The sequence below is a fragment of the Carya illinoinensis genome, chromosome 3, assembly GCF_018687715.1.
Source record: "Carya illinoinensis cultivar Pawnee chromosome 3, C.illinoinensisPawnee_v1, whole genome shotgun sequence".
In the NCBI taxonomy this organism is placed as follows: Eukaryota; Viridiplantae; Streptophyta; class Magnoliopsida; order Fagales; family Juglandaceae; genus Carya; species Carya illinoinensis.
In genome coordinates this window covers 28,918,595-28,945,230 of record NC_056754.1, presented here as the reverse complement: position 1 = coordinate 28,945,230, position 26,636 = coordinate 28,918,595, and the positions used below count along the sequence as shown (strand labels likewise).

Here is a 26,636-nt window from a genome sequence, read left to right as displayed (position 1 = left end):
ACCTTTATTGAGGTCCCAGTGACCAAGTCGTTTTGCTTGGATCTTCACATTCATAGCCTTGCAAAGTCATTGGGCTTGGAGACTTTTTCGACTGAATATAGAAGTTTGAGTTTAGGAAAATCAGGCATGTTTGTCTCATGCTTGCAAGTACAAGGAAAACGGCGAGAAAGATGGAAAAAAAAAAGGAGTATTGTGTTTGATTGATCTGTTAGATTTGTTTTATATGAACATGTTATATGCAAAAGAATGACAGAGATAGCAAATTAATGGGAGTTATGCTGAAGCTTTGATTATATCGTGCGCAAGCATCTCATGTAAGAGGGGGAAAAGTTCCCATATGCAGAGTAACACAGTATTTGTGCCATCTGTTTGTTTATCCCAATATGGATAAAGTTGGGTGGGAAGCAATGAAATAGCTTTGGGAGTTGAAAAGTGAAGCTGAAGCAACTACCATTGAGGTTAGTGTAATCGTCATGTTCGTAGGTTTGTCTTGACAATTGAGAGAAAATACAGATTGCACGATTGCAATTCTTATAAATGTAAAGTTAGCTATGCCTCTGTTGTTTGGATTTGTACCTAGTCTTGTTTTGCATGTCTGCTCATGCCTGCATCCAGACATTCTGCGCATGCTCATGCTTGGTGAATGAACTCACCCCTTATTATGATAGATCATGGACCTATTGTGATTGTTCTCCAGGGAACAGTTGATTTCAGTTATGATGGCAAAATAATTACATATCTTTGGCAAATCAATGCATGCTTATGTTAACATGGGAACTTGAGCTGGAACTTAAATGCATAGGGTAACTTGAATAATAGGTAAACAAATTTATACTTTGTACTCAATCAACTTAATCTTCATGTATAATATATAGTTTTTGAAGTTATTCAGTAGTCAGATACATCAGAAGTTTCAAATAAAACCATTACAACCTTTATGTGGTTACTGTCTTCAATATTAGAACCACAAGTCTACACGTACATGATTGATTTAAAGAAGAATTTGCGCCAGCATAAACAAACCTAAAGTCTATGGCTTATGCATCTACTGAATGTAGCTTTTAAACATCTATAACACTCAAGGTAGTTGATTCTTAATTTATAACTTCTACCTTGTAGGTTGAGTCTATCCTACTAAACTACCAATGGCATTGCTACCCGAAACATTAATCTCATCATCCTTGCATTTCCACGCTTCATGGCATTTTTTTTTTCTTTTTTTCAGAAGGTCTTTTGACATTGAGAAGGTTCTGCATTTCCCCACTTTGTGCTGCATACACGTTTCTACCTTGAAGGAGACCAATGTTTGTAAGTTTTGTGAAACTCTTGGAGCTTGCTTGGAATATATACAATGTATTCTTTTGTGACTTGTTTATTTTATCATTAATGGTGAATTGCAAGTCCATCATGAACTGGGGGTTGTGGTTTATTTCTTTGGATGGGTGCAACTTGATTCCGGAAAAACTAGTGGGAGCAGAGTTATTGAAATGACTAAAACACTCTTAACATATGAGAAAAAGAAGTATGCGTATGTTTATTCCCGAGCTTGTTTCGAGAGTTGATGAGTTATGCTTATGATGAATCTGCTCACAACAGAGTGAATTCAAACATTCTTACAAGTATGTTCCGCTTCAATAATTGCTTTTACCTTTACCAAAATTCACAGTTTTCATTTGATTTTGGATGTATTCACAATTTTCATATATTTCTATGTACTTTGTGACTAGACTTTGCACCCGACATCAAAAAGGAAAAGAATACGCAAGGATGGAGCCTGGAGGACTTTAGTAAGAGATCAAAAGCTCGTAATGCGCGATTTAGAAAACCGAGAGCAACCGCGTGGAATCCACCATCGTGACCCTATCAATTCTTTCTCATATTTTACAGCTTTAAGGAAGATGCTACTTAATCAACCAAGGTATGCTTATTAAATTACATAACATGGTTATAAAATTAATGGCTTCGCCCCACCAGAGTTCACGCACAAATAAGTAATAAAACAAAGGAAATAGATATGCAGATTCGCCTAGCCACTTGCTCGCAAAGGACAACCACGATGCGTCAAGACTGTTAGAAAGTAGTCAAAAGGCCAAAGGGTGTTATAACTCCACTGCCTGTTCGCTTAAAGAAACAGAACATCGCCATGCCCGAAATGGAAGAAGAAGAAGAAGAAGAAGAAGAAGAAGCAAAAGTAATGTCAGATTTTCTACCATACGAAGTTGTAGTCGAAATCCTCGTAAGGCTCCCAGTGAAGGCAGTCGCGAGGTGCAGGCGCGTTTGTAAAAAGTGGTGTTCTGTGATCTCCAGCAATTCCTTCATCGCCACTCACATCAATCGATCTCTTTCTACAGGCCTTGACAACAGTGAGAGCAGCAGCCTACGTCTCTTTCAGTCCATAAAAACAAGGATATTCGATTTAGTGATCTGTAGACAGTTCGAGCACATCAGTCTGCGTTCGGATGACGAATCATTCGGTAATAATAATAATTTCATCGAGTTGAAATCATGTCCACTTTTCTGCGGCGATCCCTGCTATGGTCATTCCGACATAGTGGGATTTTGCAAAGGGGTAGTCTGTCGGGCTTTCGATCATCATTTTCACTCCTATTATTATGTTCTATGGAACCCTTCCATTCATCGAGCTCTTAGACTTCCACAGCCTAATATTGCTAGAGGGATTCCAGATTATGAAGTGAAGAATTCCCATGGATTTGGCTACGATCCTTCTAGTAATGATTTTAAGGTGATCAGACTTGTATATCTGGTAAGGCATTACAACGAGGCTCAACCGCTGGTTGAGATCTACACTCTTAACTCTGGCTGCTGGCGTGCCATTGATCCCCCTCCTCAATCATATATTGTCAAGAAGAATTGCTTATCTACTTTTGTAAATGGGGCATCGCACTGGCTCGCGCACACTCCACCCGATGCTGCGGCGGGCACCACGTTCCGAAATGTCATACTTGCATTTGATATGGGTAAAGAGGTTTTTCACGAGATTGAAGTGCCCACCTGCTTTGTTCGGGAGTCTCATTTGAACATTACTGTTGGAGTGCGTGACGGATTAATTTGTCTAGTCCCGCATAATCATAAACAAAGTGAGAAACAACATTTTTCTGTATGGGTCATGAAAGACTATGGTATTGGAGAATCTTGGAGTAAGCTATTCGATATTGATATTAGTCTAACACTACTGACGGTGGTAGCCTTCAGGAAGAACGGGGAAGTTCTAATATATATTATTACCGAGGAAGATGGGGAGCTTCTTTCTTACGAACCAAACACGCAACAAGTAACTCATCTGGGATTCCATAGATCTTCATACGACTGGGACAGATGGGAGACACATTATGGCGCGGGGGCCTTTTTCATGGAGGCATACTCAGAGAGCCTTGTTCTACTAAACGTACCAGATGCTGTCTCGGAACGAAAGGAAGAAAGGTAGATGAGCACTTGCAAAATTGTTAGTTTTTGCAAAAGTTTGTATTCTAGAACTGAGACAATAATACAGCACTTTCTCAAGACTTGCTGGACTAGATCTTGCACAAAAATCACCACTAAAGTCCAAAATTTTCCAACTTAACAAAAATATACGCACACGTACAATTTCTAGATTTAATTCCCCTTTCGTATTTCCCAGTTATCTAAGCACACAATTGTCTTTCACAGGACTAGGCCCTAAACTACGCGGGGAATGGCAGCCAGGGACTAGAAGAACGGTAATACAAATTTTCTCCCAATTTGTATGCTAGCTATATTCAAAGCTTGGACTAATATATTGTGCGATCATGCTTCATAATGGAAAACTGTGACAGCCATGATAAATACTAATTTTTTGCGCAATTATGTTGTGTTGTCCTGCTTAGACCTCTTCCTGGTTTAAACTTGGTGAAGTTCCAAAGAACTCTTCCAGTGTCGGCAATGGCCTGCAGGCAGCAGCCATCCTAATTGCACCCAAAAAAATAAAAATAAAAAGAATTTTAGTTGTATGTGGTTGAATATATTTTATTTATGATGTAAATTTGATACAAGTTTTGGTTGGAATGTGTAAAAACTTCATACACCACATCCTTTTTAAAATTAAACTCAACAAGAAATAGCACAAGACAATAGCTGCTACTTAGGACACCAACCACCACCCCCAAGAACTGAGGAATAGGGATAGTACATACCCTATACGGGTGGGTAGCAGCCACATCCCCCCTGCCCCCAGCCCATCTGCCAGGGCAGGGTGGCCATCTTCCATCCCGCTCTTCCACCATAGTCGTCCGTCTCCACCAAACAAGCAGACAGATCACTCAGGCCACCATCCGGCCACCGTAATTAAACCTCAAATAAACATTTAAACCCTAAAGCAACGGATACAAAATTCATAGATCCGATAAAATCAGCATATAAATCCAAAGATAAGTCCTTAGATTTAAGGAAAATAGATCCCAATAAAAAAAAAAAAGAGATAAGTCTTAGATTGAAAAAAAAATTAGTGAACGGGTAAAATCGACCAAATCAGTGTTTGGTTCAGTTCTAGTTCCTAATAATCAAAATTGGTTAGAAACCGGTCGGTTCCGATTTTGATATTTAGAACTTCGGTTTGAACAGATCCGGGCCGGCATCTATATATATTTTAATTTTTTATTTGATTTTTAATATTATATATAATTTTTAATATTATATTATAGATATTATATGCTAATTGCTAATTAATATAACATAAAATTTAAATCTTATTATTCATGTTTATTATTTATATCTTATTATTCATGTTTATTAATCTTAAAACATAAAATTAATTTTATAATTTTTAATATAACATTTGAACTTTGATATAACATATAAATTTTAGTTTTATATCATAAAATTAATATAATATAAAATGAGAGATATAGGTCAATCACTTGCTAAAATTTTGTTTGAGTATGATTTTGTCTAATCTTAAAATCGAACCGGATAGTAGCAAAACTAGGAAAACCAGAAGTTTCAGTTTTGGTAGTGAATCGGTCCGGTATCAGATCTAAAAAATGTTTAAAATCGAACTAATTGGTTTGTGCATACCCATGACATAGTTTGGCTAGGGGTATGCACTACACTGTGGAGCACAATTAAAGAGAGAATGGGAAGAAAAAACATATATATATATATATATATATATTTTTAGGTAATCAAGAAGTTTTATTCATAAGAGAACAAGATATAGCCCAAGTACAAAGAAAGTACATTTGGGAAGTAACTAACAAGAGTTTGCTGCTGAAAGTTGAAATCATGGACATTTAGTCAATTGAAATAAATGACCCCACCCATAAGAACAAAGTTTAAAAAAAAACAAGGACTTAAAGCTCATCCATTGTCCTCTCACGATCTTCAGGAGCTTTTATCATTTCTCTCCAACCAGATGCAACAATGCATACATATAAGGGCCATTCTCCATATTGCTGCTACTTGAGGATGATTACATTGGAAGATTTTCCAACTTGGTAGGAAATCCACTAGTCTAAGGGCATGACCCATGACAATCCAATTCCCACAAAAAAATAATCCTACATGGTCCTGGCCACCTCACAATGTGAAAGTAGATGATCTAGAGATTCAACATTCTTCTTACACATGCAACACCAACCCAATACTATTATCCGATATTTTTTCAGATTATTTGTAGTAAGAATCTTGCACAAGGAAGTTATAGGCATCCCGTTCCTTAGTAAGGGACTTGGTGAAGATCCATGGTGCTAAGGGTGCCAGCCTATTGATCAACACCCAGGGTTTGGTCAGGATTAGGCTTGCCTCATCTAGATGGAAGTGCACGTATAAGGTTATGGATGTAAAATCACGGCAAAAAAGATAGAGGTTTAGTTGGTAAACTAAGACATTGCAATACTAGTAGTCTAAATCACATCATGACAATAAGTGACATAATTCCTCATTCATTCCATCCTTAGGAATACATACAACCCAAAATATTTTGTTCATGGCCTAAAGTTGGTAGATTGAATACATGTGGTCGGCATTTTTTTAAAGGAATATGTACAACTCAAAATGTTATATGGCTCCTACAATAGGGACAAGCCTTCACACTCAAGGTTCGGGCAAGATCGACTCTTCTTCTTCGGGCATCACCATTGGGTCCAACTTTGCATCAAAAGCAATGGTTCCGATAATGAAAATATAGGTAGATTAGGTTGTATGCATGGCAAGGAATCACCCTTTCACACACACACACACACACATACACACACACACACAAATGTAGTTAAAAACATAAATATTACCAAAGCAAGGAATCATCCTATGCTCTAGTGTAAAGTTCATAAAATCATATTGATTTCAAAGGCACTATCGTGATCACACAAATGTTCATCACATAGATACAATGGTCATCACACAGAAATAATATGTTGCATTGGAAAAATGTCTACCCAACCAACCTATTCGAGGACACCAACACGTGATACACCGGAAGATTCTACATCTCGACTATCAGGTGAGGCCAACATGATACCTCTCCACCCTAATCATTAAGGGGGATTCTCCTTCCCGTATGAAACTCATGGCAACATCTCTCAGAAATGATTTAGCGAATTCTCCGTCCCATCCCATGACCCATGATGATTGATACACATTAAGGATTTCTCACACAGAGACATGATTTCTTGCATATAGACATGATTTCTGCCACAAAGATATGGTTTCTCACATAGAGATAATAATTTCTCACCTACACAAAGTAGCTTCTCGCATAGAGATAATGAATTGGTGAAAACTAACAAACACATTGATAGTCTAAAAAAATTGAGAGTAAATGTAAAAATAAACATAACGACAGAAATTAGATTTTTTCATGGTCTAAAATGTGAAAGGTTATAAAATATGCATATGCCTTTTACATGTAACATTCACCCCACTTTATCCAAGACTATCTTAGAAGGTAACCTACCTCTTAGTGCAGGGATTGCTACTTCGTTGCGCCGTTTCTTCTGAAGAATTAGGCTCCACAAGATTTTAGGTGTTTAAGATCTCCAAAGTAAGATTTTCTCCCATCTCCAAGCCCCTTTTATATGGCAGGACTATTAGATGTCCTTTTGACATACTTCTGACTCCAAGTATGCTTGGATATGAGTCCTTTAGCCTTAACTGTCATACTACAGGATGATAGAGTCAAATGGTTAGGGCATTGTCTGTACCTCCTTATGACCTGCCAACTCCTCAGTCTCTCTTTGAATGAGAGTCTTCCATGTGGCATTAGGCCATACCTCTGGGCTCAGACGATATGATCTGCCAGCTTGTAATCTCTTATGCAGACCCACTTTAGATGTTACCTTTCAGATCGAGTACGGGCTTCTGCGTACAACAGTTGCTCGTCTAGGGTGTGAAACTCTTGTCTCATGAAAGTCACCAACCTCTCCATTTCCTCATTTTCGCCTTTATAGTAGGTGGCTTTTCTAGCTTGCCTACCATAAGATGAGACACTTATCTCCACCTTGCGTTGGGATGTACCAAGCCTTTTACAAGGATTTTGCTTGCCCACATATCGGACTAGCTACACTTTGCAACACCCGTAACTATTTTTCTCACCACTGTCTCATTGCGCTGGTGGGGCCTTACAAGTTGCCCAAACAAAAAATAGCTACTTTTAGAGGAGCTTTTGTCTTCCATATATTCTTCCATGAAAAAATGGTCATACCTGGACTCGTGAGAACTTGATAAAACGATCTGACTGTGAATCTGCCTTTCTTGGAGAGGCTCTAGTTCATCTTGTCTATGGTACTCTTAATCACTTTGATGGAATATAGTAAAGCAAAGAACTCGATGATAGTTTCCAACTCCTATTCTTCTACCACCCTAATGACATCTACATTCTATTGAGGGGAGCCATGAGAGAAAACTAAGAGATCAGCTACCACAACATCCTTCACTTGTACAAGGTCAAACATGGCAGGGAATGTGTTTTTGAGGCTTTGTTCGCCACACCACTTGTCTTACCAAAATTTGACACTAGTCATTACCCACCATAATATGTGCATGTCTTAGGAAGAAGATCTCCAAGTTTTTCTCATATTTTTCCATAGCCCAACCCATATGGACTGTGCAACTCATTTGAGCACGACCCTCCACCCCTCTCCAAAATTTGAATCTATAACCGATTTCGAATCTTTAACCAAATGGGCCACATTTATAGTTTCAATCGAGTTTGGGTTTCTAACAAGCCCAAATCTAATTTTTCTTGGTCCAATTAAAATACTATGTTTTAAAATAATAAATGAGGTTGTAATGACATAAATGTGAGTGGTTAATAGCAAGCGGAAGTGATTTAATCAAGTGATTAAACACTAAACTACAACTGGCCAACACTTAGGGTTTCGGGTAACCATTCGGGATTTGGAAAACCATTTATGGTCCTGACTTACACAAGACATTTGGGGGTTTCAATTGGATTCCAAGTATTTGGATTTTCGCTAGGGTTGAAACCCTCTTTGGTTTGGCATAAATTGGATGGTTGCATGGAATAGTATTTGGCTTAGGTGGCATGATTACAAAGCTTGATTTTTCCTTCTTTTTCTTCACATTTCCATCTTATGGTTCCTTTTGGTGCCGAGTGTTCCATACTATTCACCAATTTTGGTTAAAATCTTGCCAAGTGTCCAAATGAAACTTTTATAGACTGATTTAGATATTCTACACTATGATTTGAAAACAATTGGACTGTGTGCCACATGGCGCTTACACAAAAATTACAATTCACTCCTAAAATGGTGAAAATAACTTTGCGCCATAAAATTCTAAATAATACTACGAAACTAGGAGCATACTTCCATTCATGAAACCCAACTCCTAAATGCCTCAAACAAATGAAAACGCATTTTTGAACAACTATTATCAAGAAAACAAAAATACTTTTATTGCGCTGTAAGATCCTAAATATTCCTCTAAGACTAATGGCATAGACCGTTTCTCATTCTCACATTGCTAAGTACCTCAAATAAATAAAATTGCATTTTTGACACCTAATTAGGCTAGAAACTAACTATGCTAACAAATTCAATCATATGCAATTGCTCAATTCCTGGGGCCTTTCAGGGGGTTTTCGTGATGATCCTAAAGTCTAAAGAAATATCATCCACTAAAGTTTTTGCAAGTTGTTACAACCAGTAAGTACTATACTCTCAATATCTTTTTTGAGGAGAAGTTGGCATTTGGTGGGATATACAAAGGCAACTTCTAGTGAGGGAACTAGGAAGTTGCTTTGACTTGGGAAATATTCAAGGGTGAATTTGACAACCAATTCTTCTCAAATTCGGTTAAGCAACAGAAGACGCAAGAGTTTATATCTCTGTCAGAAGGTAGCTTTACTTTGGAACAGTACGCTGCTAGATTCATGGCATTAGATAGGTTCGCACCTCACCTAATTTCTATAGAGAAGATGCAAGTATAGAAATCCTAGGGAGGACTTCAGCCAAGAATCCACAACCAAGTGGCTTGTCTTAGGATTGAAAATCACTAGGACTTGGTACACGTTGTTGCCATAGTAGAGGTAGAGCAGAGGGATTTGACCACCTAGATTATTCCAGAATGAAAGAGGACTTTATTGTATGCTACTGAAGAAAGTCCAAAAAGTAAGAAGATGTCTACTGGACTAGATAAGGGAAAAGGAATTGAGACTGAAATCTGGGACTGTTCCCAATGGAGATTCCAAACTAAAGCCACAACCTCCGATACTAGCTCGAGTGCACGCTGTTTCTCCAAGAGACGTAGATGTTGATGCCATTTCTAGTATTTTTTAAGACCTATGTATTGTTAAGGTTAGCTAACGCTAATTGGATTTCTATTGATGGTATTATTGTTATTATGGGGTAGTGTCAAGTCATTGAAGGTTTTATAGCTTGTACGCTATTTGATTCAAGCACATCACTATTTTTAGTGACTGTAGCATCGCATGACATTTTAGTTCGCTAGCCTAATTGTAACCAAGGAGGTAGGAATAACAATTCTTAATAGAAGTACTACTGTTTATACTAGTTAGACATAGAATACATTTTAGTAGTATGAGGAAGGATATTTAGGTTGACTAAACAGTAATTCTGCATACTGGAGTTTATTTGGGTCTTGAGGATAAATGGACAAAACAAACAATCCACATTTAAAGGATCCGATTGAGTTGTCTCTAGAAGAGTAAAGTAGTTGGCTGAAGAAACATTGGTCTTAGTAGGATTAATTTATGATAGCAGTTTTCCATGGCCACCATTAAATGGTCTCTAGCAAAGCACTGTATTTGTGAAAATATAGGTCACCCTTATATTGAAGGCAAATATGAGGAGAGTAAAGTCTTGGTCTTGAGGTTTTGATCAATAAGAACATATCCTTTTGTTTAGAGTCAATATTAGAAATAGCTCTTGATGGATAGAAGAGCTATGCCAATCCATAAAAGAGAAAGCCTTGAGTTTAGGTTAATGCCTGAATGACTATTGGGATATCACCTATAAGGATGAATGATTTGTTTTAGTTATAAAGGAGTAATCTGGTTCTAGGCAGCTAGGATTCCTTGAGGAAATAGAGAACGTGGATTCAATTATGTATGGATTGTAATTTTTCCAACTGAATTACAAGGAGACCTGAAGTGTATCATGTGTATTTTCTGAAGGAAGAAGTTTGGATATCAGCCAAATGAAGTTTTAGATTTAGAGAGTATACCAATACGACTCAACCTACTTCATGGAAGGATTCTAGTACAAATTGTTGACTTGAGAGAGAGTGAATTAAGGAACGGTAAGATCTCAGGGGTGGAAATACATGTGGTGAGAAACTCTTTAAGAAGCAAGGAAATTAGTGACTTTGCTTAGGTAAGGATTCAGTGTCCTAAAACTTGTCCAGTTCAAGCAGTAGCCTTTATGAGTGTTATAGTCTCCATTTACATGGTAGTATTTATCTTATGAACATATGTGATGGATATAGATAGGAATGAAATAGGCTATGAGAGGAAGGCTTTATCTCATGAGTAGCGTTATCCACCTTTTCACCTGACCCGTAGATGGATCGAGATAGTTTCCGGGCAAGGATGTCACAAGATGGACCTAAGTCCAGTCAAGCAACTGAGGAGCATGCCACATCCATCGATCCTAAGCTTGAGACATCCGAATCATCAATATCATCTACTCATCAAGGACGATTACTCGTTTAGGGTCATATCCCAAGCAGTGATGGTGAAGAAGTCAAGCAGCACATTGCCCTTGGCACTTTGGTAAGAAGATTTATGATTCTGATGACGACGTGCTCCGTTATATACCCCAGCGTACCATGTCCGTAGACTCTAACTCACCCCCACCTGCATAAATTAGTGACTATATGTCCAATGATGGATAATAAGCTTTGTCAGCAGCATCTTCTCTTTTATTTGATAGTAGTTATTTCTAGTAGTACATGCATATAATTTGAGGACAAAATCATTATTTTAGGAGGTGAGGATGTAACGGCCCACAAGAAATTCAGTGGAAACATTAGAAAGGTCTCACATATCGAGTAATCGTGTAGGATTGAATTTGTCAACAATCAATTTTTGGCCCACTAAGGTGTCATAAATACATTTTTATTCATTTGAAGTACTTAGGAATGTGATAAATGATCTACGCCAATATTAGTATTAGATGAATATTTAAGATTTTACAGCGCAATAAAACGATTTTTATTTTTCAAACAGTAGTTGTTCGAAGACACTTTTTGATTTGTTCAAGGCACTTAGGAGTTGAAATTTGAAAAAAAAATGCTCCTAGTTTCATAGGATTATTTAGGATTTTATGGTGCATATTTGTTTTCATCAGTTTTGGAATGAATAGTAACACCAGTGTTAGCACGCAGTCTAGTCATTTTCCGATCACAGTGCGAAATGTCCAAATTATTCTAAAGAAGTTTTATTTGGACACTTGGCAAGATGCTAGCCACACTTGATTAGTAGTTTAGTACACTTGGAATTAAGAGGAATCATAGAATGGAAATGTGAAGGAAAAATCAAGTTTTGTAATCATGCTACCTAAGTCAACACTATTCCATCAGACCATTCATTTTTGTAGCAAAACAAAGAGGGTTTCAACCCTATTGAAACCTGAAATGCTTGAGATCCAATTAAAACTCCAAAATCTTGGTGGAAACCAAATCCCTAAACAATTTCCCTAAACCTTAAATGGTTACCCCAAACCCTAAATGATAGCTGAATCCCAAATGATTTCACTTGATTATATTACTTTTACATACTATTAATCATTCAAATTCATATCATTACACCCTTATCCATTCTTTTATACTATAGTATTTTCATTGGGCTAAGAAAAAACTGCAATTTCGGCTTCATAGAAACCAAAACCTCAAACCAAACCCTATTGAAATCTCAAATGGGGCCCAATCAGCTTAGGCCCATTTAAACTCACAAAATTGCACCACCAATGCAAGACTTCCAGAGGAAGCTTCCTCCCCAACATGAGTATCCTTTCACTGTCCAAGTTAGCCCCAAATAGTGCTTGGATGAGAGGCCAAAAACCAACCTCAAAACCATCACCCTTCATGGCCAACGGTAACCTCCAGTAGTATAAGTGTCTTCAATGGATATTTTCTTTGTCTTTTGTCACTCTTGAAATACTTTCTTGGAGAGAACTCAAGGAGAAGGTTCAGACAACTTTTCTATCCGTACTTGCTTGAACTTTTGAAGCCTTTTTAAATAGATTCTCATGAAACTCTCTACACATAAGTTACTCCTGTTTGAGTTTGGTTTCCAATGGTATACTTTTTGTGACTAGTCATGAGGTTTTGATTGCTTAAATATCTATGTAAGCATGCAAAGGTCATACTAGGTCATAAACTAGATAGTGTGTGATTCTTTTATTTTTTTGATGATGTTTTTGACAAACTCCTGGTCCAATATTTTTATGTTTTGTAGTTAACATGCTAATATGAAATTTTGATAAGGATTTGCTACAAGTTAAAAGCTTTTTATATGAGTTTTGATAGATCTAGAAAGTTGGAAATTGGGAGTATGAGTCTAAGAACAGTTTTTGTTTTGTAAAACCTTAGGTGTTTTGCTATGAAAGCATGCTCAAATGACTTTGATACTCATATATGTCACTCCTAGGACTTTGAAATATGTGTTAGAATATTATCTCGAAGATTTATGGTTTTGATATTGAGGATATAAATTTTTATGCATGCAAAGGTTTGGTTAGGTCTTATATTTAAGGCTCACGGATGGATTTATGTTTTTATGCAAATTTTTCCATGTGATATTAGGACTTGAATATGAATCATATGATCTTGTTTTTTGATAATTTACTGTGTAAAATTCAGATATAGTGGTTTGATCAAAAACCAAAACTTAAAGTACTCGATTTTGGGGTATAGGTACAAACTGATTATGAGGAAGGTTATTTTGTGACTTTTGTGGTTTTGGTTTGATTTTTTAAAGCATGATAGTCATTGGGTTTGTTTTATAACCACATTTAGTGTATAGTTATGAACTTTCAAAATTCTTGAAGTTGTTTTGAAAAGGAATTGATCAAGAACATCAAGAGTTGTTGTTTGTGGTAAAAAACTTGAAGTTTTGACATGAAGGAAGTTGTGAATTTTATGATATAAGTGTTTGGTGTTTGTTATAACATGTTATTAAAGCATGGGATATGATTTTTTATATTGCATAATTTGGTTTTAGCATGAAAGTTGGAGTTTGAAAGAATTGCAACAAAAATAAGGATTTTAGCCTGTTTAAGCCCATGCTTGATTCTTGTAGTTATGTTTTGATTTAAATTTTTCTGATTACATATTTAGATTTAGGAAAAAATTTACATGAGAAATATAAAGTTTGGTGAGTTTTGAAATTAGGATGTGAAATCCTTAAGTTATGGGTAAAATGATAATTTATCCACAAGTAGGGGGAAAATGAAAATTTTACTCTAAGCCAGTAGTTTATTTTCCTAAGTTCAATATCAAGGAGTTTCTAATCTTTAAATTTGTCTCCTTACAATTCCTGTTATTCATGCTTAATTTCATTATGCTTCAATCATAGTAAGTTAGTCTGCAACTTATTGTCTGGATATTGTATATGTGTGTTGGTAAGAGAACAGTTATTCATGTTCTTATGTTCTTATGCTCTTATGCATGTCACATTATACTATGTCAAGAAATTTTTATCTGCTACACATTATGCTATGTCATGAAAAGTTTATTTGCTACATGATATGCCATGCCACGAACTGTTTATATGTTTCATGTTATGCCATGTCATTCATCAAACATACATGTCATGTTACATTATGTCAAGTCATCTATCATTTCATTTCATGTCACGCCATGTGTCAAGTATAGAGTATGTCACGAAAAATAATATTTTCTCAATCAATCTTGTATAGGATACTTGTGTCATAATCAATATGATTGTCCAAGTATTTCTAACATAATCATTCTGATTGTTGAAGTGCATCTATAAAAATGCTCATGGCGAAACTATTATGATGGTCAGAGTATTTTCATTAAAGTTATTACTAGGTAATCCTAGCTTAATCTTTCTAATTGTTAGGTTATCTTATTTAAAATACTCATTGTGTAATCACTCTGATTGTTTGAGTATCTTTAACGGAATACATTGGGTGGAATCATTCTGATTGTTCATTATTCCGAATGAAATAGCGGACAAAATCATTCTGATTGTTAGAATTCATGTTCAATTTTCACATTCCATTCATGTTCAATTTCACATTCAGTTTCATGTTTAGTTCTGATCGGTGCAAAACTGCAAGTGCACAGTATCGTAGTTTTTATAATAAAGTGATAAGAAGAGTATCGTCCTCAAGAATTGGTACCTTACTTTTACCAAATACCAAAATTATACTAATCTCAATTTTATCTAGAGGAATCACTAAAATTTTTGTAGCTGCCAATTAAACTAAAATCAACTCAGAGAGTAATACGCAAATGAAATAAAACTGATGTTCGAAGATCAAATTAATGGGAAATAAAACTTCTAGGAAATCGATTTCACCTAATTCTTTACTATGCTTTTCTCATCCAGCTAATTTAATTTAATTCTTTTTGTTCATTAGCAAATCTCTAATCTATCCAACAGCCTCTTTCGATAGTCAATTGGAAATTATTCTTGTTCATCAATTCACACAAGAATATGCAAATTAATAAAGCAAGAAAGCAATAAGACCAATGATTTAATTACTACATAGGTTCTTACAAGTCTTTCGATCTCTATACTTACCGATGCTAAAATATTCAAGATCTACCCTATAATTCCCTCTTTCGATAGCAAATCACAAGATTAAATATCATCTAATCAATGGCCAGTTAATTAGAAGCAATAAACTCAGAATAAATCAAATAAACAAAGAGAGAATTGTCTTAAATTAACATAGACAATCAAGCATAATTCGGAAATAGGTTACATCATTTTCGTAGAATGAATAAAATTTAGCTCATGCTAGAAATGGAATTCAACATAAACGAATTCACCATAATTGTTCTGAGAAGATTGGAAGAAAATAAACGCTGAAAAATACTCCTCGAGCTGACTGTCGAGCGGCCAAGGAAACGATTCAATGCTTTTCTCCCGTCTGTGCTCGTGTATGATTCCAACGTACGTGCAATAATTGGAATTCTCTCTCCAAAACAAATGAATTGAATTTTTCTAACTGTCTTTTTCAGTCCCAAAAGGTGTTCTCCAGTCAAAAAGTACGACCATAGAGTGAAAAATCCATTTTATATCGTCTAACGGCGGAAGACCCTAGATCTGTCAAAATACGATGTTCGCTCGAGCGGGATGTGGAGCGCACGTCGAGCGTTCGACTCTGCCTGATTTCGCTCGAGCGTCCAATGTCTCCGCTTGAGCGATCTTGGTTTTTCAACAACCCGCTCGAACTCCCTGTCGAGCTACAGTCGAGCGTTTGAATCTGCCTGAATTCGCTCGAGCGGCCAAAAGCCTCCGCTCGAGCGAACTTGTAAAATCTGCAATACAAAATTTTTGCAAGTTATCAAATACCCCCAAACTTACAACTTTGTTTGTCCTCAAACAAAAAGTAAAGCAAATGATAGTTTAGGCAATATCAACTCGACCCGACATAGAAGTATCATCACTCACCAAGCTTTTATGAATTTAGATTTCATCTCTAGTATCTTACTCTTTTAACATGAAAGATGACAAGAAAATCAATAAAAAATTTTGCAATTTGTCAAGCAAGAGTTAGGCGTTTACTTCAACCTAAAGCTAAGACCTTGAGTGTGTGTGTGATATAGTCAATTTAACCTCAAACCACCTGCAAACTCAGATAAAAGTAGAACAACCAAAATCAGAAGAATTATCTTAAAACTTAACCCCATAAGTCCAATTTTCAGAAATCCTCTCCACTAATGTAGTCAACACCAAAATCAGAGATCAAAGGTCTTTAATAAGGTTGTAATGATAGGCCACATGGTGAGGGTTAAGAAAGAACTGGATATAGAAAATCAAAGCAAACAGGAAAAATACTTAGTGAAAAGAACACTAAAAGAGATATCCACATGATTCAAATCATAGCTCTTTCTTGGCAATATGCTCATACTTGTGGCATTATTATTGCTGTAATCACTGATGCAATACCAACAATTCCCTTAACAAAATCTGAGATAATTCACACTCCGCTTAGCGACTTCTTTTTCTTTTCTTTTTTTTTTCTTTTTTTTTTTTTCCAGATACTTCCTTTCTTCTTCTTCTTCTTCTTCGATCAAACAGAGCAAACATAATACGGTTCATCATGAAACAAATTTTCTCTTTTAAATGTACTCTCCACCAAAGTATTTTCTCAAACTATCAAAGGTAGATTTATTGTTTTTTAGGCTTAGAGCGGGCATGGTTTATGTAGTTCAAAGAACAAATAAAGGCTTATGAAGACTCAAGGGAGTTGACTATGGAAACACACCATGTAATGATGGCATGATATTAAGGACGACTGGGAAAGCTTTTTGGTTATGCCAAAAAAATGCTTAGATCATTTCTCTAATATTTGGTCTCAACTAGGATTTCGCCTCAAGGACCCATCAACGGATTCTAGAGCAAAGCAAAATCGAACTTCCCTCTTTCAATTAATTCAACTTCTTCTCTTCATAGGCAAAATGGAATAAGAGAAAAATGACTATGTGCTCAATTATATTCAAGGTCAAAGATTTAAACCAAAGTACCCACAAAACTCCACTTGACATAAAAGAAATTTTTGAAAATTTTTCTCAAAACCATCTTCAATCACAAATTTCAGAGTCATAGAGAATTCAATCTTACTCCAATGCATGCTTGGTAAGAGAATCAAACAACCCATCAACAACCCAAGACTTAGAAAACAAGAGGATCAAATGCATATAGGAGTTTACACCCCCAAACTTAAACTAAACAATGTCCTCATTGTAATGCAAAAGTAACAAGGATTAAAGAAATAAAAGGAACTTCCCTGGTTGCATGATGAATCTTCCGTAGTTTAAACTTTTTTTTTTCAGCTCTTTATTCATTCTAAATAAACCTGCATCAAAAACCAATTTATTAAAACTAAATAAATAAAGATAATAAAATAAATGAAAGACTGAAAGAAAGATCTATGGGTTGCCTCCCATAAGTGCTTGTTTTAAAGTCTACAGCCAGACTTTTCAATCATCACCAATTAGGATCTCCAAGAGGAATAAATGCATAGTTCCTCTCCATTTGTTCTCCACAGTAGTGCTTCAATCTCTGACCATTAACTCTAAAAATATTCCCTGTCTTGTCCTTCAAATCTACTGCTCCAAAAAAGAAAACCTCATGAATTGTATAAGGACCTGTCCATCTTGATTTTTACTTTCCTGGGAAGAGTTTGAGTCTTGAATTGAAGAGTAAAACTTGTTGCCCTGGAGCAAACTCTCGCCTAAGAATCTGTTTGTCATGTCACTTCTTCGTCCTTTCTTTATAGATCTTTGCATTTTCATATGCATCATTCTGGAACTCTTCCATCTCATTCAATTGAAGAAGTCGCTTTTCACCTGCTGCCTTCAAATCAAAGTAAACTTTTTTACAGCCCAATAAGCTCTATGCTCCAACTCCACAGGAAGATGACATGCCTTTCCAAACACTAATCGGTATGGAGACATCCCGATAGGTGTTTTAAAGGCTGTACGGTATGCCCATAAAGCATCATCAAGCTTCTTCGCTCAATCCTTTCTATTGGTTTTGACCGTCTTTTTAAGGATGTTCTTGATTTCTCTATTTGAAATTTCAGCTTGGCCACTAGTTTGAGGATGGTAAGCAAGTGCTATCTTGTGCTTTACACCATATTTAGAAAGAAGATTTTCAAACAACTTGTTGCAAAAGTGAGTCCTTTTATCACTAATAATAGCTCGTGGAGAGCCAAATCTTGTGAATATATGCTTGTGCAGAAATTTGAGCACTACCTTTACATCATTTGTTGTTGTAGCAATTGCTTCCACCCATTTTGACACATAGTCAACTGCTAATAAGATATAAGCAAAACCAAAAGAAGGAGGAAAAGGCCCCATAAAATCTATTCCCCAAACATCAAACAACTCAACTTCTAAGATATCTTTCAGTGGTAACTCATGACGCCTTGAAATATTTCCCATACGTTGGCACCGATCACAAGTTTTCACCAAAGTGTAACTATCACGAAAAATAGAAGACCAAAAGAACCCACTTTGAAGTACCTTAGCTGCTGTACGGGTGGCTCCAAAGTGTCCTCCATATGATGATGAATGGCAATGATGGATGATGTCTTGCATCTCTTCTTCCGGCACACATCTTCGAATGATTTGATCTGGGCATCTTTTGAACAACAAAGGCTCATCCCAAAGATAATAATTCACATCATGCAAAAACTTCTTGCGTTGATGGTAAGTAAGATCAGGTGGTAAAACTTTACAAGATAGGTAGTTAACAATATCAGTATACCATGGAAGCTTGATCTCACATGCAAACAACTGCTCATCAGGGAATGCCTCTTGGACCACTGACTCTGGTCTTTCTTCCTCTTGCTCTAACTGAGAGAGATGGTCAGCCACTAAATTCTCACTTCCTTTCTTGTCTCGAATCTCCAAATCAAATTCTTGAAGAAGTAGGATCCAATAAATTAGCCTAGGCTTAGCATCCTTCTTGCCGAACAAATAGCGAAGTGCTGCATGATCAGTGAACACTATCACCTTTGTACCAATGAGGTAGGACCGAAATTTGTCACAAGCAAACACCACAGCAAGCATCTCCTTCTCAGTTGTCGTATAATTCAATTGAGCTACATTCAATGTTCGGCTTGCATAATAGATGGCTCTAAACAGCTTATCTCGCCTTTGCCCCAACACTGCTCCAATTGCAAAGTCACTTGCATCGCACATAACTTCAAAAGGTTGACTCCAATCAGGCACAATCACAATTGGTGCTGAAATTAGTTTCTTCTTGAGTGCATTGAAGGCCTGCAAACAAACAACATCAAAGTCAAATGCAGAATTTTTCTCAAGAAGATTACATAATGGTTTAGAGAGTTTAGAAAAATCCTTGATAAATCTTCTATAAAATCCCGCATGTCCCAGAAAACTTCTGATTTCCTTCACATTCTTTGGAGGTGGTAGTTTCTCTATAGTTGCAATTTTAGCTCGATCCACCTCAATTCCTTTAGATGACACTCTATGGCTAAGCACGATCCCTTCTTGAACCATGAAATGACACTTCTCCCAGTTCAGGACTAGATTCTTATCTTCACATCTCTGCAAAACAAGAGCTAAGTTATGCAAACAATGATAAAATGATGTACCAAAAGCTGAAAAATCATCCATGAAAACTTTCATTATATCTTCCACCATATCAGAAAAGATAGCCATCATGCAATGTTGAAATGTCGCAGGGGCGTTGCACAATCCAAAGGGCATCCTCCTAAAAGCAAACGTTCCATAGGGGCATGTGAATGTAGTTCTCTCTTGATCTTCAGGAGCTATAGCAATCTAATTATACCTCGAATAACCATCCAAAAAATAATAGTAGGAATACTCAGCCAATCGATCCAACATTTGATCAATGAATGGAAGTGAAAAATGATCCTTCCTTGTTGCTTTATTCAACTTGCGGTAATCCATGCATACACGTCATCCCGTGACCGTTCTTGTAGGAATGAACTCATTATTGTCATTTTTCATCACCGTCATTCCACCCTTCTTTGGTACAACTTGCACTGGACTTACCCATGAGCTATCTGAAATAGCATAAATGATTCCAGCATTAAGGAGTTTCAGAATTTCAGCTCTCACTACTTCCTTCATTGCTGGATTTAATCTTCTTTGGTGCTCGATCGTTGGCTTGTAAAGCTCATCCATTAAAATCTTGTGCATACAAATGGATGGACTTATTCCTTTTATGTCAGAAATAGTCCATCCCAAGGCTGTTCTATACTCCCTCAATACACGCAACAACTTTTCCTCTTATTCGGGTGTGAGTGATGTAACAACAATCACTGGAAAGGTATCACTATTCCCCAAGAACGCATATCGAAGATGATCAGGTAATTGCTTCAACTCCGGAGTTGTATTTTTCTGCATCTCTTCTTTAGCATTTTCAGATTCAGCCTTTGGTACCACCGGTACCGGCTCTAGCTTCCCCACTTCATTACTAAGTGATGTAACCTGCTGCAATGCTCCCAAAGCAAAAACATAGTGGAGAAATTCTTCACTAACAAAAGGCAAGTTATATTCAAAAATAGCAGAATTATTAAAATCAAAAGCATGAGATGAAGTGGTGATACAGCGTTCTAGGTGATCGGATGACATATCTTCTTGAAATGCCTCTTCTACACATTGCTTAATGATATCTACCCGAAAGCAAGTATTTGGGTCTTTTGAAAATTTCATGGCTTGGTAGATGTTGAACATAACTTCTTCCTTATTAACTCGCAATGTCAATTCACCCTTTTGAACATCAATCAAAGCCCTTCCCATAGCCAAGAATGGTCGGCCAAGAATTAGTGGGACTTCTTCTTCTTCTTCTTCCATGTCCAACACCACAAAATCAGCAGGAAAAATAAATTTATCCACCTTTACCAATACGTCTTCTATGATTCCACGTGGATACTTGATGGATCGATCCGCTAGTTGCAAGGAAATTGTTGTGTGCTTCATCTCTCCAAGTCCTAATTTCCTGCATATAGAAAGTGGCATAAGATTAATGTTAGCACCAAGATCACATAAAACCCTATCAAAAAATGAATTCCCAATAGTGCAAGGTAAAGTGAAACTCCCCGGATCTTTTAATTTTTGAGGCAATTTCTTTTGAAGAATGACACTGCATTATTCAGAAAGCTTCACTGTTTCAAACTCTTCCAATCTTCTCTTCTTGAAAATGATGTCCTTCAGGAATTTGACATAGTTTGGCATTTGTTCCAAGGCATCTGCAAAAGGAATATTTATGTGAATTTTCTTAAAAATATTCAAAAACTTAAAAAATTGCTTATCTAATTTTTGCTTTTGAAAACGCTGAGAGTAAGGAAGTGGAGGAGCGAGAATAGGAGGATTGTCAGGAAATGAAATTACTGGAGGCAAGTCAGTTTCATTGACAATCTCATCTTCTTCTACTTGATCTTCGCTTTGGCCATTGTTCGCAGCGGTAGGGGTGGACTTGCTCTCCTTTAATGTTGACCTCTCAATTTCTTTTCCACTCCTAAGTGTGATAGCCTTGCATTGTTCCTTTGGATTCACTTCAATGTTGCTAGGAAAAGCTCCTCTTTGTTGGGCATTGATGGTCGTGGCTAGTTGCCCAATTTGTACTTCAAGATTCTTCATAGTGGCTCCCATGTTGCTACAATGAGTCTCAATGTTGTCCAACCATGAATCAGTTTTTTTAAACCTTGCATTGGTCTCCTGAACAAAGGAAACCATGGTATCCTCAAGTGACATCTTCTTCTCGCTTGGTTGGCTATCAAATCCTGGAGGATGTTGAGGTTGCAACACATTCTTTGTATTTCCATATGACAAATTCTCATGATTTCTAAGCCTTGGATGATAGTAATTTGGCATAGGATTACCACGATAGTTGTAGTTCCGATTGTTGATATATTGAACTTGTTCTTGACTCGCTTCATTACTTGGAACTGTCATACTTGTAGATGCAACATATTCTGTATTTTGTGGTATTCTTTGTGTTGTCAAGGCTGAAATCTGATGAGATAGAGTAGCTACTTGAGCTGAAAGGGCTGCTATCGGCTCCAAGTCATGAATTCCAGCAACCTTCTTAGCCAAAGTCCTCTCAGTTGGCCATTGATAGTTGTTTGAGACCATTTCTTCCAAAAGGGCAGTCGCACCCTCAGCTGTCTTTGACATCAAAGTGCCACCAGAAGCAGCATCAACTATAGTTCGAGTTTGCCCATTTAACCCATTATAGAACATCTGAACTTGCAACCAATCTGGCAATCCATGTTGTAGGCAACATCGAACCAACTCTTTATACCTCTCACACGCTTCATAGAGTGACTCAAAATCATTTTGCTTGAACTGGCCAATCTCACTCCTGAGTTGGGCTGTTTTTGCAGGAGGAAAGAATTTAGCAAAAAACCTCTCAGCCATGTCCTGCCAACTAATGATGCTTCCCGGTTGTAGAGATTGTAGCCAACCTCTAGCCTTGTCCCTCAAATAAAAAGGAAACAATCTCAGTCTAATGGTGTCTTCAGGAACACCATTGATCTTCATAGTGTCGCAAATCTCCAAAAATATTGCCAAATGAATATTGGGATCATCCAGTGGCGATCCGCTGAATTGAGCCTGCTGCACCATGCTAATCAAAGCTGGTTTGAGCTCAAAGTTGTTGGCGTTAATTGTCTGGCGCATTATGCTCGAGTAATTTCCATTCATAACTGGTCGTACATAGTCCTTCAAAGTGCGTGGTAGTGCCTCATGTTCTTCTTCAGCCATGGCTAGTATCTTATTTCTTCTTAGTGATCTAAGAGTTCTTTCAATTTCCGGATCAACATGAATAATATCACGAGATCTAGCACGGCGCATCCAATGTAAAAAACACCTGTAGACCAAATTACAATAAAATTCTAAATTAAAATAAGACTACTTTGTATCGATATTGACAAAAAGAATAAGAATAAACCAATCCCCAGCAACGGCGCCAAAAACTTGATCGGTACAAAACTGCAAGTGCACAGTATCGTAATTTTTATAATAAAGTGATAAGAAGAGTATCGTCCTCAGGGATTGGTACCTTACTTTTGCCAAATACTAAAATTATACTAATCTCAATTTTATCTAGAGGAATCACTAAGATTTTTGTAGCTGCCAATTAAACTAAAATCAACTCAGAGAGTAATACGCAAATGAAATAAAACTAACGTTCGAAGATCAAATTAATGGGAAAGAAAACTTCTAGGAAATCGATTTCACCTAATTCTTTACTATGCTTTTCTCATCCAGCTAATTTAATTTAATTCTTTTTGTTCATTAGCAAATCTCTAATCCATCCAACAGCCTCTTTCGATAGTCAATTGGAAATTATTCTTGTTCATCAATTCACACAAGAATATACAAATTAATAAAGCAAGAAAGCAATAAGACCAATGATTTAATTACTACATAGGTTCATACAAGTCTTTCGATCTCTATACTTACCTATGCTGAAATATTCAAGATCTACCCTATGATTCCCTCTTTCGATAGCAAATCACAAGATTAAATATCATCTAATCAATGGTCAGTTAATTAAAATCAATAAAGTCAGAATAAATTAGATAAACAAAGAGAGAATTGCCTTAAATTAGCATAGACAATCAAGCATAGTTCGAAAATAGGTTACATCATTTTCGTAGAATGAATAAAATTTAGCTCATGCTAGAAATGGAATTCAACATAAACGAATTCACCATAATTGTTCTGAGAAGATTCGAAGAAAATAAACGCTGAAAAGTACTCCTCGAGCTGACTGTCAAGCGGCCAAGGAAACGATTCAATGCTTTTCTCCCGTCTGTGCTCGTGTATGATTCCAACGTACGTGCAATAATTGGAATTCCCTCTCCAAAACAAATGAATTGAATCCTTCTAGCTGTCTTTTTCAGTCCCAAAAGGTGTTCTCCAGTCAAAAAGTACGGCCATAGAGTGAAAAATCCATTTTATATCGTCTGACAGCAGAAAACCCTAGATCTATCAAAATACGATGTTCGCTGGAGCGGGGTGTCGAGCGCACGTCGAGCGTTCGACCCTGCCTGATTTCGCTCGAGCGTCCAATCAAGCGCACATCGAGCGTCCAATGTCTCCGCTCGAGCGATCTTGGTTTTTCAGCAACCCACTCGAGCTCCCTATCGAGCGACAGTCGAGCGTTTGAATTTGCCTGAATTCGCTCGAGCGGAGGCAAAAGCCTCCGCTCGAGCGAACTTATAAAATCTGCAATACGAAATTTTTGCAAGTCATCAAGTTCGTGTTTAGTTTGAAATTTAGTTTATGTCAATTTAAATTCATGTTAAGTTAAGTTCAATCAAGCCAGGTCACATCCATGTTTAGTCACATATTTTTAGTCAAGTCATGTCATGTTTAACTAACCCGTTCATTTATTGAACAACATTCCGAGTTCATGTTCAATTTCTAGCTCAGTTTCACATCACGTTTTTTCACATTTAGATTAAGTTATGTCAGTTTAGTACAAGTTCATGTCAATTCAAGTCATGTTAGTACATGTCATATGTATTCTTGTTCACATTAGCATTCATATATTTTACTGTCATGCATGTATATTTATACTGTTAGTTTAAGTTGGTTGTTAACTTGTTAAGATTTGTAATCAAATCTCAATTGGTAGTCCCAACTACCATTTTCCTAAATGGTAGATCATGTGCCAAGACCAGGAGTATCGGCAGAGGATTGCTTGGAGGAGATCAATTAGACCGTAATGTATTAGTGTGGAGCTCAGCACTTCGATTGCTCCAGTTTATCGATGGGATCATGGCTATCTTAACCAAATTGCTCGAGCTACTCAATGAGCTATACTAGTAGTTATATTAGTTAGTTATGTAATTAGAGCGTTGTCTCCAATACTTATGATGTTACAGTCCTTTTAGACTAATACTGTAACTTTTGATCACTAGCTATCTTGAGTTTATGAAGTATGTTTGTGATGTTTTGGGATATGTCTTATCTGGTTCATAGTATTGCTCAAAGAAAAAGATTTATCTATTTAGAATATTGCATATTGTTAGATGCATACTAGATGCATTGCATCTTTATTTGTAATGAATGGGGGTAGAAAACCTTATGTTTCATGTCCTTACACTTCAGAGTTCTACCAAATCACAAGCAGAATTTGGGGACGTCACATAAATTGTTTAACAACCCTAATGACCGATCTTAAACTTCCAAATGATTCCAACTCGTCCATTAAATAATTTGAAAATTTTAAATAAATTCTTAAGTTAGTACTCAATAAATATGGGCTCACTTGCTCAATAAATATTAAAATGGCTTTAAATCCAATTATTGGATATGATAAAATTGCATGATCCGCCATAATAATTTTGCACCAATGACTTATTCAAAATTATCCAATAATCTCAATTACGCTTCTAAATCTATTGGCCTATTAATAGCACTGGACTACCTCAAGAAGGTAGGTCAACACAAAATTAGTAAGAAATGATGAAGACATTACTTGGGTGAGGAACAACATTCCTTGGCTGGTAAGAAAAGGGGAGCGATATTGCACACATGTCAGTGTTTTGGCCATAACTTTGGCTACGGGTGTCAGAATCACATATATAACCCCAATTTGGAAAACTCTCTTCAACGCTCACATCATGGTCCCCATGGTGTGCTTGGTGGTCACAATGTCAAGCCCAAAATCAAATATTTTCCCCTCCAAATCATCATTTTTAGTTATTTCTTCATTTTTGGTTAATTTTCTTTTATGGTAATATTTATTTTGAGGAACAATTTTATTCTAGGTTTTTGGTTAAATTTTAACAAGATACTCATTTTATTCTATATTTTATTATTTGGTCATAATTTTAATTTTGCCTCTTTTTCCTTAATTATTTAAGCCCAGATTGTTGGCTTCATAAGAGATACTCGATTTTTATAAACAAACCCTAATCTTTGGCGTTGTTCTCAATCTCAATCTCTAGTTTCTGTTGTTTCACTTGAGCTCATTTTGTAATTACTTATCTTTGGCAAATTAATGGATGCTTATGTTGGCTTAAGGACTTTAGCTGGAGTTGACATGCATAGGATCATAACACGCATATATAATAGGTAAACTCATTTATACTAGTTGTATAATCTATTGTTTTTGAAGTTATTCTGTAACACCCAGCCCATTAGTTCCAAGCTCTTTTAAGTCCATTCCCGTTTAAGCCTATTAGCCCGATGGGGGTGGAGAGGTGCTAAATGCACCGTTTAGGCCTTAGGGTTCGGCCACCCCCATCTTCACCTCTCCCTTATGCCGACACCTCTCTTCCCTTCCCTTTTTTCAGTTTCGCATGTTCCCCTATTTTCTCCCAGTTCATGCGGCTCATGTCTCTCAACAAATTACTCTCTCTTTATAACTAGTCTCTCTCCCTCTGTCTGAGCATCGCTTTTCTCCAGTTTCTCCCATTTCTCTCATCGCTTTCTCTCTCTCTCTCTCTCTCTCTCTCTCTGAG

At 36.7% G+C, this 26,636-nt stretch overlaps 1 protein-coding gene and 1 non-coding gene across 7 annotated transcripts; both read left to right on the top strand.

Annotated features, from left to right (window-relative positions):
• Nucleotides 1-25,130, top strand: LOC122304047 (F-box/kelch-repeat protein At3g23880-like). Of its 6 annotated transcripts, XM_043116080.1 has the most exons (6): nt 1-458; nt 1,226-1,308; nt 1,728-1,918; nt 2,013-3,441; nt 3,670-3,719; nt 24,831-25,130. In XM_043116080.1, the coding sequence occupies exons 4-5, from the start codon at nt 2,144-2,146 to the stop codon at nt 3,680-3,682; spliced, it is 1,311 nt and encodes a 436-aa protein (XP_042972014.1). In that variant the 5' UTR covers nt 1-458; nt 1,226-1,308; nt 1,728-1,918; nt 2,013-2,143; the 3' UTR covers nt 3,683-3,719; nt 24,831-25,130. The 6 variants fall into 6 exon arrangements, with proteins under 6 accessions (XP_042972014.1, XP_042972016.1, XP_042972015.1 ...); XM_043116077.1 differs by lacking the exon at nt 1-458 and having other exon boundaries at nt 1,003-1,619; XM_043116082.1 differs by lacking the exon at nt 1-458 and having other exon boundaries at nt 1,001-1,918; nt 24,849-25,130.
• LOC122305883 lies at nt 22,421-22,527 on the top strand. Its single transcript, XR_006241313.1, has one exon. It is a non-coding gene; the product is annotated as a small nucleolar RNA R71 (small nucleolar RNA).
• Nucleotides 25,131-26,636: the final 1,506 nt, after the last annotated feature.